The following is a 13,311-nucleotide window of genomic DNA, read 5'->3' on the forward strand; positions in this document are numbered from 1 at the left end:
AGTAATTAAACGTATCTAGTATTAATTACTTAAACACGTTTTTGGGCGTGTTTAATTAATTGTTGATAAATATTTTAAATTTGCCACTTAAATTACTACCATTTTCTTGAACAGTTTTAATTCGAAATTCCCTAGTTGTTACGTTGTGGCGTTGTGTTGCGGTCGCGTTGTTGATAGCCAAAAATGTTCGTTCGCCGCAAATTCTGCTAAACTAAAAGATCTTTAAATTTTAATATTTTCCAAGCGTATAGTTGTTTAGTCAATTAATCAATTAATAATTTCCGTTCCATAATTGACGTATACGACTGCTTAAACTTCAAGGTGCTTCATCAATGTTAATTCACTAATTACACTTGCAATCAGCGAAAGTGATAAGTTTTTAAATGTCATTATTGTTTAGAATCTATATCTTACATTTATTATTTGTTTCCAGATGGAAGAGCAGCCCAAGGAACGAGTTAGATGCTTTTTTGACGTATCCATAGGCGGTTTACAATCAGGCCGAATCGTTTTTGAATTATTTTCAGATATTGTACCAAAAACATGTGAGAATTTCAGATGTCTTTGTACAGGTGAAAAAGGCATAGGGTTGAATACGAAAAAAGCGTTGCATTTCAAGGTTTGTATTGATTGTAATGGAGGTATTTTCGATTAATTACTCCACTTTAAGGGGGTTATTTTTCATCGAGTTGTGAAGGATTTTATCATCCAAGGAGGAGATTTTTCTAATGGAAATGGAACAGGAGGTGAAAGTATTTATGGAGGAACTTATGAAGGTAGGTTTACATGATGTCGTTTATGAACGATTTATTATTATTGTTATTTATTGAGTAACTTGCAAACCTGTGTTGCAAACACTTGCAACTTTTTGCGAACGTCAAATACAGTATTTTACAGTACCTAATTCCCTGCCGGAAAGTCATTGCAAGTTGAATTTTTTACCATTTTTTTTATTAGGATACATTTTGTTTTAAGTATAGTAAATTTAGAAATATTTGGAAACACATGACCTTCTGGTAAACCTCAAATGGCCTCCTACCAAGCCAAAACAATAATTCTCTTCTCAATACATCGAAGTGCAAATTTTGATCTGCGGTATTAGTTTTGGACATACCAGGTGAATAAAAAGTATGGAACCAAACGTTTTTTGCTTAAACTATTTATTTTTTGAAAAACTAATTGATGAGTGCTAAAGTACTATAAAAATGTGATGATTTAACAAGAATAAAATTTTTCGAAATTTCCTTTTATTTTTGAGTTCTACAAAAAAATTAATTTTTTTAAATGGCAACCCACTATAAAATCATTTTTCTCATAAAAGCTATACTCTGAGGATTACAACTATCTGCTTTATTTTTAATTTTTTCAAAAAATTTTTTTCACTTAAATTGCAATTTTGACAAAAAAAAATCGCATAACTCAAAAACAAAACAAAATTTCGTTCTGAAATTACGATCACATTTTTTATATTACTTTAATTTATATTAATTATTATATTCCGGAGGCACATGATTAAAAATAAAACCGCTTGGTTCCATACTTTATATTCACCCTGTATTTATGGTAAGGGTATTTACGTACCGCTGTGAGAGCAATAAAAGTACTTGACTCTGTTTCCAAATATTTCTAGATCTACAGTATGTCCCCGGATTGAGTTTACAAGAGGAAAAAAAAATGTCTTTGATTTTACTCGAAAACTGCGAAGGAAAATTACCTGAAACGAGCAAATCTGTCATTAAAACTTTATTATTCTAATTCAGTAGAAAGAAAAGTTCATTTTTTTCTTGATTTCGGACTTAACAAACAATTAACAATTGTTATAAACAATTTTCAATATCTCGGCTCCTAATTGTAATTGCATATGAGGAGCAGACTTTCAAAAAGCAGTTTGTCTAAATTTGCATTTTTGCAGGAGAGAACAAAAACTGTCCTTCTTTTAAGAAATAATTTTAATTTTTTATATCAGTGAGAATAAATGTAAAAAAATATGTACACATTGAATACAATTGAATACAATTTTACGACTAGAGGACTTAGGCATTTTACAAAAAAACTTTACTTCAATTCATAATTTTTTTCTGCTTTTTAAATCCCATCACATTGGCGATTTTATTTTTTTGACAATAATGTCACTTTGACAACTGAGTTTCCGCAAGTTAAATAACAAAAATGTTTGTGAAAAACATAATTTTAATAAATGGCAACTCAAAGAAACAGCTTTAAGATAAGAAAAAATGTCATTTTTAACAAAAATCATCATTATTCAGTTAATAAATTGATTGTCAAAGTGACATAGTTGTCAAATAAATTAAACCGCCAATGTGATAGGGCTTAAAAAGCAGGGAAAAATATAAGTCCAAAGTCAAGATTAAAATTAACTTTTCTTTTCACTGAATCAGAATAATGAAGTTTTAATTACAGAATGGCTCGTTTCAGGTAAAGCAAAAAATGTTTTTCCTTTGCAGTTTTAGCGTAAAATCAAAGATAAAAAAATTTCCTCTTGTAAATTCAATCCGGGGACATAATGTATATTTCTAGAGAATTTTTTATACCCGCGCTGTTTATTACCCGAGATGCGTGGCATCTAGGGAAATAATAAATGCGAGATTAAATCTTCTCTATTTAAATATTTAGGTACGGATACTTAATAATTACTGTAATTTAGTAAGTAAAGTGTAATTAGATTACTCCAAATCATCATAATGTTTGATTTGTCTTACTTGTGGTTTGTGTGATAATCAGACTTATTACAGCAATTTCTTATTTAAATATGATTGTTTTACCCTTTTTACAGTTGTTTAATATTTTTATGAAAAATTAGTTCTGTCATCTTATGAGTTGATTTTGAAAAATATAAATTGGACAACATGGTTCTGGTTTTATGACACTGACAGAAAATTAAATTTTCTTCAGACAGTATGTCCAATATAAAAAAAAATACAGCCACCTGTTATCCGAAACGATCGAGGCTGAATTATTACACAGACTTTTATAGGTATATATTTTAAAAACTTAACTTTTTTAAAATATATTAATTAATTACCATGAAAGTGTATGGACAATGACGAAAAATTTTAAGTTTAGTATACTTGATTCATTGTTTTCACAGCCATTTTTCAAATATTATTTATTGAATAGTACGCTATTTTTTTTACTCACCTTACGGTTTGTAGTAAAAGTTCGAAGTCGTAAACAACAACTATCAATTGTTTTTGTAATAAGAAATAACTTATTTTCAGACGAAAATTTTGAACTAAAACACGACCAACCTTTTCTACTGTCGATGGCAAATCGAGGAAAGGACACGAATGGTTCTCAATTCTTTATGTGAGTCTTCAGCTAAAATGACGAGTTGGGTTAAAAAAAATTTTTTACATCTAGTGTTTTTTTATGTATTGTAGAATTGTTTGTGTTAAAATTTTTACCATTTCATAAATTTCTCAGTTGCTCTAAGAGATGTGTTACAGAACAGTTACTTTTGTTGTTCTGTAGCAATACGTCTGTTCCATCTATCCTGGCCTACGCTGATCATATCTTGTCATGTTTTGTGTTATAGTACTACACAACCGGCCCCTCATCTCGACAAGTAAGTTCGATAAAAATTAAATTAAGTTAAATATTGAATAAAAATTTGAATTGTAGTGTACATGTTGTCTTTGGACGTGTTGTTGGAGGAGTTGATGTCGTTCGTCAGATTGAATCACTACCAGTTGATGCGAACAGTCGTCCATTACAAGATGCGAAGATTGTTAAATGCGGAGAACTTGTGAGGCAAGTTAAGGGTAAGACTACAATAGCAGCATGAACTTTTGATTTATATTGATTAATATTTTAGTGAAAAAAGATAAGAAGAAGAAAAAGGAAGAAAAGGAAGAAAACGAAAACGAAGAGGAATTATCTGGTGATGAGAAGAAAAAGAAGAAACATAAGAAGGATAAAAAAAAGGAGAAAAAAGATAAGAAACATAAAGGGTAAACTTGAAAATCATAGATTTTATTTGTTGTCAATTTATACGTTGATAGAAAAACTGATGCCGATTCAGAAGAGGAAGGGGAATTGAAAGACCTTCATCCTTTGGCTACTGTGACCGATATTAATCCTGACGACATCCCTGATGTTCCGTATAATAAGTTTCTAATGAGAGGTCCGCAAGAAAAAGATCGAAAAGTTAACAAAAAAAGAAAAGGTTCTCTACCTCAAGTAATGTTTATTTTTTTATAACTATTTGTTTTTAGACGATTTTAGAACTAAAGGTTTAAGAGATAGGAATCGCAGAGATTGGGATAATCATGGTTTTAACAGAAGAGATCGACCGGTGACTACCAAAAGCGGAAGGATTATTAAAGGAAGGGGAAAATTCGTAAGTTTGTTATCTGAAGAAGAATGTGTTTTATATTCGTGTTTTTAAAGAGATACAGAACGCCGTCTCGGAGCCGATCTCGCAGCGGGACTCCGCTTCATTGGCGTAAAGAAGAAAACCGCGTCATTAAATTATCCGAATTCGAAAAACTCGAACAGGAACGCAGAAAACGTGAAGAGCGCAGGAAAATGGAAAAAGCAGCGAAAGAAGAAAGTCAGCCAGAGAATGAAACAGACGTAACGAACGACGATAAGAATAACAAAGAAGTAGATTACAACGCTTTGGATTATGAAGATAACCAATCTGAAGAAGAAGAAGCCGTCAGAAAACAAGTGCCCAGTTTGGTTCAGTATCCTCTACCAGGCAGTTTCAATCCAAATAACGAATTAGATCAAAAAAACAATAAAGACGTAATGATAAATAACACAAAGAGCGATGTCATGGCTATGGCTTTGGGTGTACAAGTGAAAACTGGCGAAGAGACACCGAAAAACGAAATGAACCAAAATAATGATTCGATGAAAACATCTGGAGGTCAAAACAACGAGAAAAAACGTACAGTTTCCGATGCCAGTAAAAAAGACGTGGAAGTACGAACAGGGCGTAATAAATTCGAAACCGAAAAACCGGACAATCACAATAACGAAAATCGGGAATATAAAAATTCCAACTATCGCGAATCTACCAGACGTAGAATGGAAAGGCGCCCATTCGACGATCGCAGACCCATACGAAGACCCTTCATGCGGCGCGATAGAGGGCGCTATATGCCTTATTTGTCGAGAGATCGCAAATATAAAAGATCACCGAGAAGGTCTAGGTCGAAACACAGACAAAGATCGCGATCCCACAACAGGCATTCTAGGAGTAGAAAATCGGCGAGCCCTGTCAAAGAGAAGATCAGAAACAGGTCCAAGTCAACTTCAGATGATGAAAAAAAAGCAAAAAAACAAGAGAGTGACCATAAAGAAGAGAAGAAGATTGACGATGCGGAAGAGAAATACAAAAAACTCTTGATTCTGCGAAAGCAAATGGAATTGTTGGAAATGAAAAAGAAAAAAGAAGTTGAACAAAAGTTGCTAGAAGAGAAACATAGAAAAGCGAAAGAAGAAGCCGATATGTTAGAAAAAGCGAAGAAGGCTAAGAGAGAGGCGATTGAAAAGGAGAAGTTGTTGAAGACTTATAAAGTTTTGCAAGAATTGGATAAGAATAGTTCGTCCAAATCAAAACGAGAGAGAAGCTACAGTTCCAGTTCCAGCAGTTACAGTGACAGTTCAAGCGACTCTTCAAGGTAATTGTTAGATAACAATTAGATAATTTTTTTAATGCTCAATTTCAGGAAGTCTAAGAGATGCGGAAGATCACGTTCCCGTTCCCGAAGAAGGGAAAAGAGGAGGAGAAGCAGTTCAAGTAGAAGTAGATCGAAACGTCGAGGTTACACACCTAAAAAGAAAAGATAATATAAAAAGTAAATGTTTCTTTTTGTCATCATTTTTAGTGATTGTCAATTTAAATAATTATGCAGTTTTCTGTTTTTCGTGTAAAACTATTTTTTCTTTTAATTGTAAGTAAAGAAATTAAAACCCAAAATACCAAACACTATATTTATTCATCATATTGCTGTCGTAGCAATATAAAATCTATTATAATTATTAAAGTTAACAATTTTAACACTTGAAATGTAATTTTTTAGGGTCAGTTTATTCAAAAAATGTACTCATGTCATGAAAATTGAATTTTAAAAAAGAACTGAAATACAAAACTTATAGATAATAAAAATAATATAAAGTGCTGAGTGTAAGGAGAAAAGCTTGTATAAAACTAGTAATCTGTTTAAGCTACTGCTTCAACTTCCATTGGTTGGTCCACATCACCGTCCGTCTTCCTTTTTTTCTTTTTGGCAGCTTTTGGGTTAGCAGAACTCTTGAGTATCGACTGGACTTGTGGATCGCTGATTGAATACTCTGATTTATACAATTCAGGATCAAAAGGTAACCCGGTTATTTTGTGTGGCCCATTCGGCATTAATAGTACAGTGAACTTGAAATGAGCTACAAACTCGCCTGTAAAAAAATTAAAATAGCATGGATTTTTTTAAGTTAATTACTAACTTACCTGGTTTTTCGTAAAGCACTTGGAACGGTTCTATTAACTTATTCTTCACACACTCCACTACGCCCATTTTCGCCTTGGTTTCGTCTTGAAAACTACGTAAGTTGAAAGGCATGTTTCCATACTTGGTACGGACTTCGCTGTAAAACATCCTGGAAGCTTTCAGTTTTAACTGATAAGTTTCGTCCGTTTTCTTGTAGATCGAAACTCGGTTATCGCCTTCTCGTCCCACCCCTTCACCGGTACTAATCAGCACGTCCATCGCATACACTTCGTGTTTGTCCAGTTCGAACTTTTCGTGTTCTTTTTTCTGAGCTTCGTTTGGATTTTGGATGATGGTTTTTTCGCCGTCGATCTTAAATTGTTTCAATTGGTGACTCAACATTCCTTCGACTGGTTTACATTTGAATGATTCGGCCACTCTCTGTACGGCATCAGTGATAGTGTATGTTTCGTTGCCTGGTTTTAGCAGTCTCAAAGCGGCTTCAGAAGCATAGTGTGCTGCCAACATTACATCCGCTTTCCTATTGGCAGCTTTATCTTCATTTGAAACACCCAAGATTATTGTGTGAGCCACTACAGCAATGAATCCATCAATGTGAGCACCCAAATCACTAAAACAAAATTTGCTATCACATCAAACTATTACAATTTTTTTTTAATCTAAGAAAAAATATCAGATATAATATTGCAATCACTGATTTCAGTTGGATCAATTGGAGGTAAATAAATCATCATAAAGAATTCTTTGTAACTCACATGTAACCAAGCATAGTTGCAATAATTTTATTTATCAACTTATGAGATAATTATAAAAAAGTAAAAGATTAATTTTCTTTGAGTGGTATGATTTGTTCACTTTTTATTGCTATTATAGACAGTTAAAAAATCGAGGTCGTAGTTTAAATTCGAGCGATCGGAGAAAGCGAGAATTCAATAGGTTGAGATTTTTAAACTATAAAACTTGTGTTGTCTTCAAGATTTTTTGCAACACTAAAATTAAATCAGAAATTTTATTAAATTCAGAAATTATTATAAAGAAGTATGTAAAAATACACAAAAAATATGCACCAGCGTATTTTATAGCCTTATAAGATACGTTGCTATTGACGACGTCCTTTATAGATGAAGCGTATTTTAATGACAACATAAGAGGTAAGCCGTAGCACAGAAAAAAATTCTGCCAAAACATCTCAAAAGTAAAAACTTAAAGCTTTATTTTTTCGATGAGTTAAAGCCTTTCAAAAATTATCAAAAAATTTAGGAATTTTTTTTGTTCCTTTAATTTTTTGGAGTACAGTACAGTTGCGGAATTAAAATTTCGGGCAGTATTGTCATTTTCATAATGTAAACTCTAAAACAAACTTTGCATTTTTTCCTCTTGTCATTTAGACTTATTTACTTTCAAAAATAGTGATTTGTGACATAATAACGGATAGACAGCAGATCAAAGCGATGATTTAATTACATTTAGTTCAATTAATAAATATCCTAAGATAGACAAATTGTTTAATTAATATTAACAACAACAAAAAACACGTTTAATTGTCAAATGTCAGTCATGATGACAGTAAAAGGACGTTTACACCTATGCAGTGAACTGTTTAACGTGACAGAAAAGTACTGCCCGAAGTTTTAATTCCGCAACTGTGCAAAAAAAATATGTAGAATTTTAATAATTTTTAAAATGTACGCTGAACAGGTCTTGGTATAACGGTTGTACCTTTAATATACTTTGATTTAATGTATTTTAACTTACACTTTGACCATGTCTCCATCCTTCAAGACATAATCAGGCTCACTTGCGATTGGTGAAAAATGGCAAATACAGTTGTTGACAGAAACACAAGTGGGAAATGCGATTCCTTTTTTCATCTCTTTTTCCTTCTTAAAAACTTTGCTAGTTTCTTCAGTGATAAGCTGATCCCCAAATTCACAAATTTCTCGAACTGAGCTGCCCGGCTTACATTTCTCGAGAACTTGCTTCAGAATCCCTGAAAAACACGTGGTGGTCACTAAAAACTGAATCAACCAAGAGTAAAATATGAAAAAGTCGAAACGCTTGCACTGAAAAACCACATGGTTGATTCAAGCCCATATGGTTGTAACTGAATTTCGTAGAATATGAGCTTCGGAAATTAGATTTTTGAGTTGAAAGATGTAGCAGAAATTGTGAGAATAAAAAACTTACTATTAACAATTTCTCCTGCCATTTTATACTTGGTAACAACCAAGTCTTCTGAAATTGTTTTCTCCACACTTTTGTCGTCCGCCATTTCTTTCACATTCACTAAGCAGAACAACGAACTGCGAGGACTCGGAAGTGTCACGTGACTAGAAACCTGAGGCGCAAAGTTCAAATTTACAGTTTATAATACTCCCATTTATTTTTTACCTGAACCCGATTAAATCAAAAGGGAAGTCTTCGTTTTTTTTGTGTACGACTAAATAAATTTTATATAATTTGATTTAAAACTTCAAAAAAATCAAAATTAAAAAATATAACCTTACTTTTACCCGATTAATTTCGTTGAACAGGGTAATAGTTATTTTTAGGTTTTACAACTTGTTTAAGGAAACTCCCGCTCAAAGTTATACATGATGTATCAGAAATACGTGTGTTAATTCTAACATGTAACACATGTCGATAAATAATACATTGTTTCTATTTCTAATTTTTCAGTAAAACCTTTCAAATTTCTTCACCCATGCTTGAAGGCACAGCCATCCCAAAATGAAAATTTTAAATAGCAAGACCTTACTTGTGATACGTTGGAAAGCTCATAACAAACGTTTTTCAAAAATGTCTATACAACAGCCTATTTGGTAAAGCCGTTTTTCCAATTATTCAAAAACGAAGACTTTAAATTTTCATTTTTTTATTATACAGGATGTTTCACATCACTTTACGAGGCTTGCGCCTAATGTACGCACCCAAACATACAAAAGTCACAGAACACTGGATACAAAAAATACACATTTAATTTTTGGAAACCCATGACAGTAGTTGTCAAACTAATCACTGTTTCATTAATAGTCATAAACTGCAGTTTTTCAGAATCAATTATCATTTGTTCTACCAAGAGACGGCATGAATATGATTGTAGTTTATCTATCTTAATCACTACCTAACTAAAAAAGTTGTAATTTTTGACAGAGTGAACAAACTAGAAAAGATTATCCAATTTTTTAAAATTTGTAATCGAGTTCGTATCGGAATATGCATCTTACAGGCGCAGGCCTCGTAAAATTATGTGAAACACCCTGTATTCAAGGGTCGTGTTGGGCATATAAAACACACTTTTTTGGTTGTTAATTTTTTACTGATATGTTGCTTGTTGTTCTGTTTGTGCATTTGACATAAATGTTCTAATATCTTTTAAAATTGACTTGAAAAACACAAAATATTTGAATACGTTGAAACAGCCGCGTTTTATGTAATTACTAAAAGTATTTTTTTATTCTGTAAATTACAAACTTTGTAAAACATAACTTCAACTATTATACAGGCTGATTCATGAGGAATAATGAGCCTGACCAAATTCTCGATGCAACCAACATTACAGTTGTCGCAAAATAACTTGCGAAAAGTAATTGTGGTTGCATCGAGAATTTGGTTAGGTTCATTATTCCTCGTGAATCACCTTGTATTAAAAACAATATAAAGAAGGCATAACTATAATCTTATAAAATTATCAGTAAAAATAAAAAAGAAATTTAAAACTGAACAAACAGTCGCCTACAAAATACCCACATTATGCATCCTAGGGTTAATTCTAAAGACGGGGCATTTTGACATTAACAAAAATTGACATTACTTATCAAGCTTTAACGTTAAAATGAATGACAATTTCAAATTAATGACAGCTATTATATTTTCCTATAAAAAAAATATGTACATACAACTTGTCAACTATGATGACAGTAGCTAAAAATAAGGCTACAACAGTCCTAAAGCATGCTTTACAATTTAATGTCACTCAAGTGACATTGAATTAAAAGCATTTTGTCTCCAACTGTACGTATTTCGTAATTTACGTACAGTCGCGGCCATTGAAAAGTAATACACTTGACAAATAAAAAAAAATTGGCGTTGTAAATTTTCCCTTGAAATTGACAATCACTATTATGTTTAAAATGTCACTAGAATTTTCTTCTTTGCTTTAAGAGCAGTCATTTTGTTCACATTTATTTCTTCTGTGATGACTCGTGTAGGGACATTGTCCCTTAATCTTGTAATAATAATAAATTTCTGTACATTCGACAATTGCGGCATTTTAAAATTTTTCTGACGGCGTCTACCACTTATTTGTCAAAAGTGACGTTTTGAATGAATTTTGAGAGGATGTGTCAAAATTCCCCACTGTACAGTTGGAGACAAAATACTTCGGTCGTCAATGTCACTTGAGTGACATTAAATTGTAAAACATGCTTTAGGACTGCTAACCTTATTTTTAGCTACTGTCAATCATAGTTGACAACAGAACGTTGACAAGTTGTGTGTACCTACATATACATATTTTTCATAGGAAATGTTACATATTTATTATTAGTGTTACATATTTATTATTATTGTTATATATTTATTATTATTACTATTCATTATTTAGCGTTAGGATTTATTATTTGTCAGTTACTAATTATTACGTTTTACTATTTTCTAGAACATTTCCTGACTCACTGGTTTTTGTTAATTCGTTACCCAACTTTTGTAAATCTCTTTGTCTGTACCTTGGCAGCAATTAGTCATCTAATCCGATATATTTTTTGTCAATGATGATTTGTACAACTTCTTACACAACTTATGTGTCGAGAGGCCAGTTCGGCATTAGATCTTGTACTCGTCGGGTGAACGAACAATAAAATTTATATACAAGATATTGTTTTATTTCTTCAATTCGGAACAGAAAATATAATAACTGTCATTAATTTGAAATTGTCATTCATTTTGACGTTAAAGCTTGAATTACATTGAAGTGTCAGAAACGTGGCGACCAAAGTATTTTGTCTCCAACTGTACGTAGGTGGAATTAATATTATATTACATATTTATTAATAGGGTAGGATTATGTTATGTAAATATTTACTTAGGTCCGTTTTCGTGATTTTCGTAAGCATCCACTTTTCAGTAATAAGAACCAAACTTTTTATTTCATTTATTAAATATAAATAATGAAACTACATAATTATTTACTTCATCTCAACATCCTTTACTGCAAACTTCAGTGTAAAAACTAAGGTCATTGGAGACGTAGCATCTGCAACCATGATGTCCATACCATCTTTAAGACCCAACTCAACTAATGTTTTATTTAAATTGTCTCTGGTCCTCTCTTCTATACTTTTGATTGTAGAAATGTACAACGTTTTGTTTTTACCATCAATAACTGTTGTTAAACCAGGATTTTTCATTTGATACATTTCATCTTCACACAGCATTTTAATTAGATCCTTCAGTTTTATTTTACATGGATCTTCAACAGGAAGAGTTTGTGGTACTTGAGAACAAACCACGCAGTTATCTCTACGTTCAGCAGTATAAGTATAAGTATAAATGCCATCTACATCATTAAAAACCATGTAATTGTTCAAAGGTAAGCAACAACTTGTTGCAATTTTAAATACTTCTGTCGCGCAAATTCCAGCAATAACGGCATTGGTGGAAGCTACAGCTGGAATTATATTTTTCACAACGCCTTGTACAAGGCGGTAAGTTACGCCTGGAATATTAAATTGTAACGCTCTCTCTAGCGATTTTTCATAGATCCAGCCTATATGCTGTGAATCATCGCCGTCGAGAGGAGAATTGAAGGGGTTTTCTTTTGGCCACATGACTACTTTTACATATTCAATGCAATGTTCAGGGAGACGAGGAGTGTTGGCTATTGTACACAGGGGGTAGGTTACTTGAGGGGGGTATAAATCTAAAGTACATTCAACACAAGCGTTGTTTCCTGGAACAATGACACGTGCATTGCCCTTAAAACCTTCAGTACCTATCAAAAAAAAAAATTATTGGGGTGATAAATAGAAATGTGTGGAACCCACCTCCATCAACCAAGGGGATAATCGTAGAATTGTCAAGGATTCCATCTTCATAATTCAAAAGTGACAAAATCATTCCATTAATCCACCTTCGGGCCACTATCGAGTCCAACCCACATACAATTATATGAAAACTCCGGTAAAAGCTTTCATCATAATCTTGTATTTTACAAAAATGTGGTGTAACTTGGCATCCAGAAATTCGTTTATTGATGAAAGCCGCCGCTACTTTGGCTTTTGATTGTCCTATGTCTTTTTGTCTGAACAGGAATTGACGGTTCAAATTTGATAAATCTATGGTATCCATATCGATCACATGGATTTGTTTGAAACCCATTAATGCCAAATTTTTTAGCAACTCACAGCCTAAACCCCCAGCACCCACAACAAGGACCTTACAAGAGGTTACAATAAAATCCATGATTTCAGGTGACGGTTCGAATTCAGGATGGCAAAATGGACCAGGCCGTTCCAGGACTTTGCGTAAGTGGCCCCATCGTTTCTGTTCTTGAGATTCTCCCATTTTTAAACTGATTTCGGCTTTTTAGCAATTCAAATGTCAAAACGCACAAATGTCAAATCGCGATTCTGGAAGTGGTTAAAGCTCCACAAATTTTCTTCAATAAATTATCTGCGGAACAATTTTAACACAATCATAAAAAAAACAATTGACGGCAAGTTGTTGATGTCAAATAAATAGAGTAAATTATGATTATTATCATTTATTATCATCATTACTGATTCAAGAGTGGCAACGTTAGACACTTCATGACGCAACGCGTCGACTACTGTCA

At 32.6% G+C, this 13,311-nt stretch overlaps 3 protein-coding genes across 7 annotated transcripts; 1 reads left to right on the plus strand and 2 right to left on the minus strand.

Annotated features, from left to right (window-relative positions):
- The first annotated feature begins 140 nt into the window (after positions 1-140).
- Positions 141-5,957, plus strand: LOC123009568 (peptidyl-prolyl cis-trans isomerase G). 5 transcript variants are annotated; one of them, XM_044405971.1, is made up of 11 exons: positions 141-375; positions 434-619; positions 671-776; positions 3,240-3,327; positions 3,557-3,586; positions 3,643-3,782; positions 3,836-3,971; positions 4,023-4,186; positions 4,236-4,360; positions 4,411-5,651; positions 5,700-5,957. In XM_044405971.1, exons 2-11 carry the CDS (start codon positions 434-436, stop codon positions 5,818-5,820), a joined length of 2,337 nt encoding a protein of 778 aa, XP_044261906.1. In that variant the 5' UTR covers positions 141-375; the 3' UTR covers positions 5,821-5,957. The 5 variants fall into 5 exon arrangements, with proteins under 5 accessions (XP_044261906.1, XP_044261905.1, XP_044261904.1 ...); XM_044405970.1 differs by having other exon boundaries at positions 141-368; XM_044405969.1 differs by having other exon boundaries at positions 141-321.
- LOC123009569 (proliferation-associated protein 2G4) lies at positions 5,951-9,002 on the minus strand. Its single transcript, XM_044405974.1, has 5 exons — positions 8,868-9,002; positions 8,664-8,814; positions 8,232-8,466; positions 6,476-7,086; positions 5,951-6,423 (listed from the first exon to the last, which is right to left on the minus strand). The coding sequence occupies exons 2-5, from the start codon at positions 8,746-8,748 to the stop codon at positions 6,194-6,196; spliced, it is 1,161 nt and encodes a 386-aa protein (XP_044261909.1). The 5' UTR covers positions 8,749-8,814; positions 8,868-9,002; the 3' UTR covers positions 5,951-6,193.
- Positions 9,003-11,614: 2,612 nt separating this feature from the next.
- LOC123010220 (NEDD8-activating enzyme E1 catalytic subunit) lies at positions 11,615-13,281 on the minus strand. The gene is made up of 2 exons (XM_044406929.1): positions 12,521-13,281; positions 11,615-12,468 (listed from the first exon to the last, which is right to left on the minus strand). The coding sequence occupies exons 1-2, from the start codon at positions 13,038-13,040 to the stop codon at positions 11,663-11,665; spliced, it is 1,326 nt and encodes a 441-aa protein (XP_044262864.1). The 5' UTR covers positions 13,041-13,281; the 3' UTR covers positions 11,615-11,662.
- Positions 13,282-13,311: the final 30 nt, after the last annotated feature.

Source organism: Tribolium madens, unplaced genomic scaffold (genome assembly GCF_015345945.1).
Source record: "Tribolium madens isolate multiple individuals breed KSU strain unplaced genomic scaffold, Tmad_KSU_1.1 Scaffold_7;HRSCAF=85;Tcas5.2_LG10, whole genome shotgun sequence".
NCBI lineage: Eukaryota > Metazoa > Arthropoda > Insecta > Coleoptera > Tenebrionidae > Tribolium > Tribolium madens.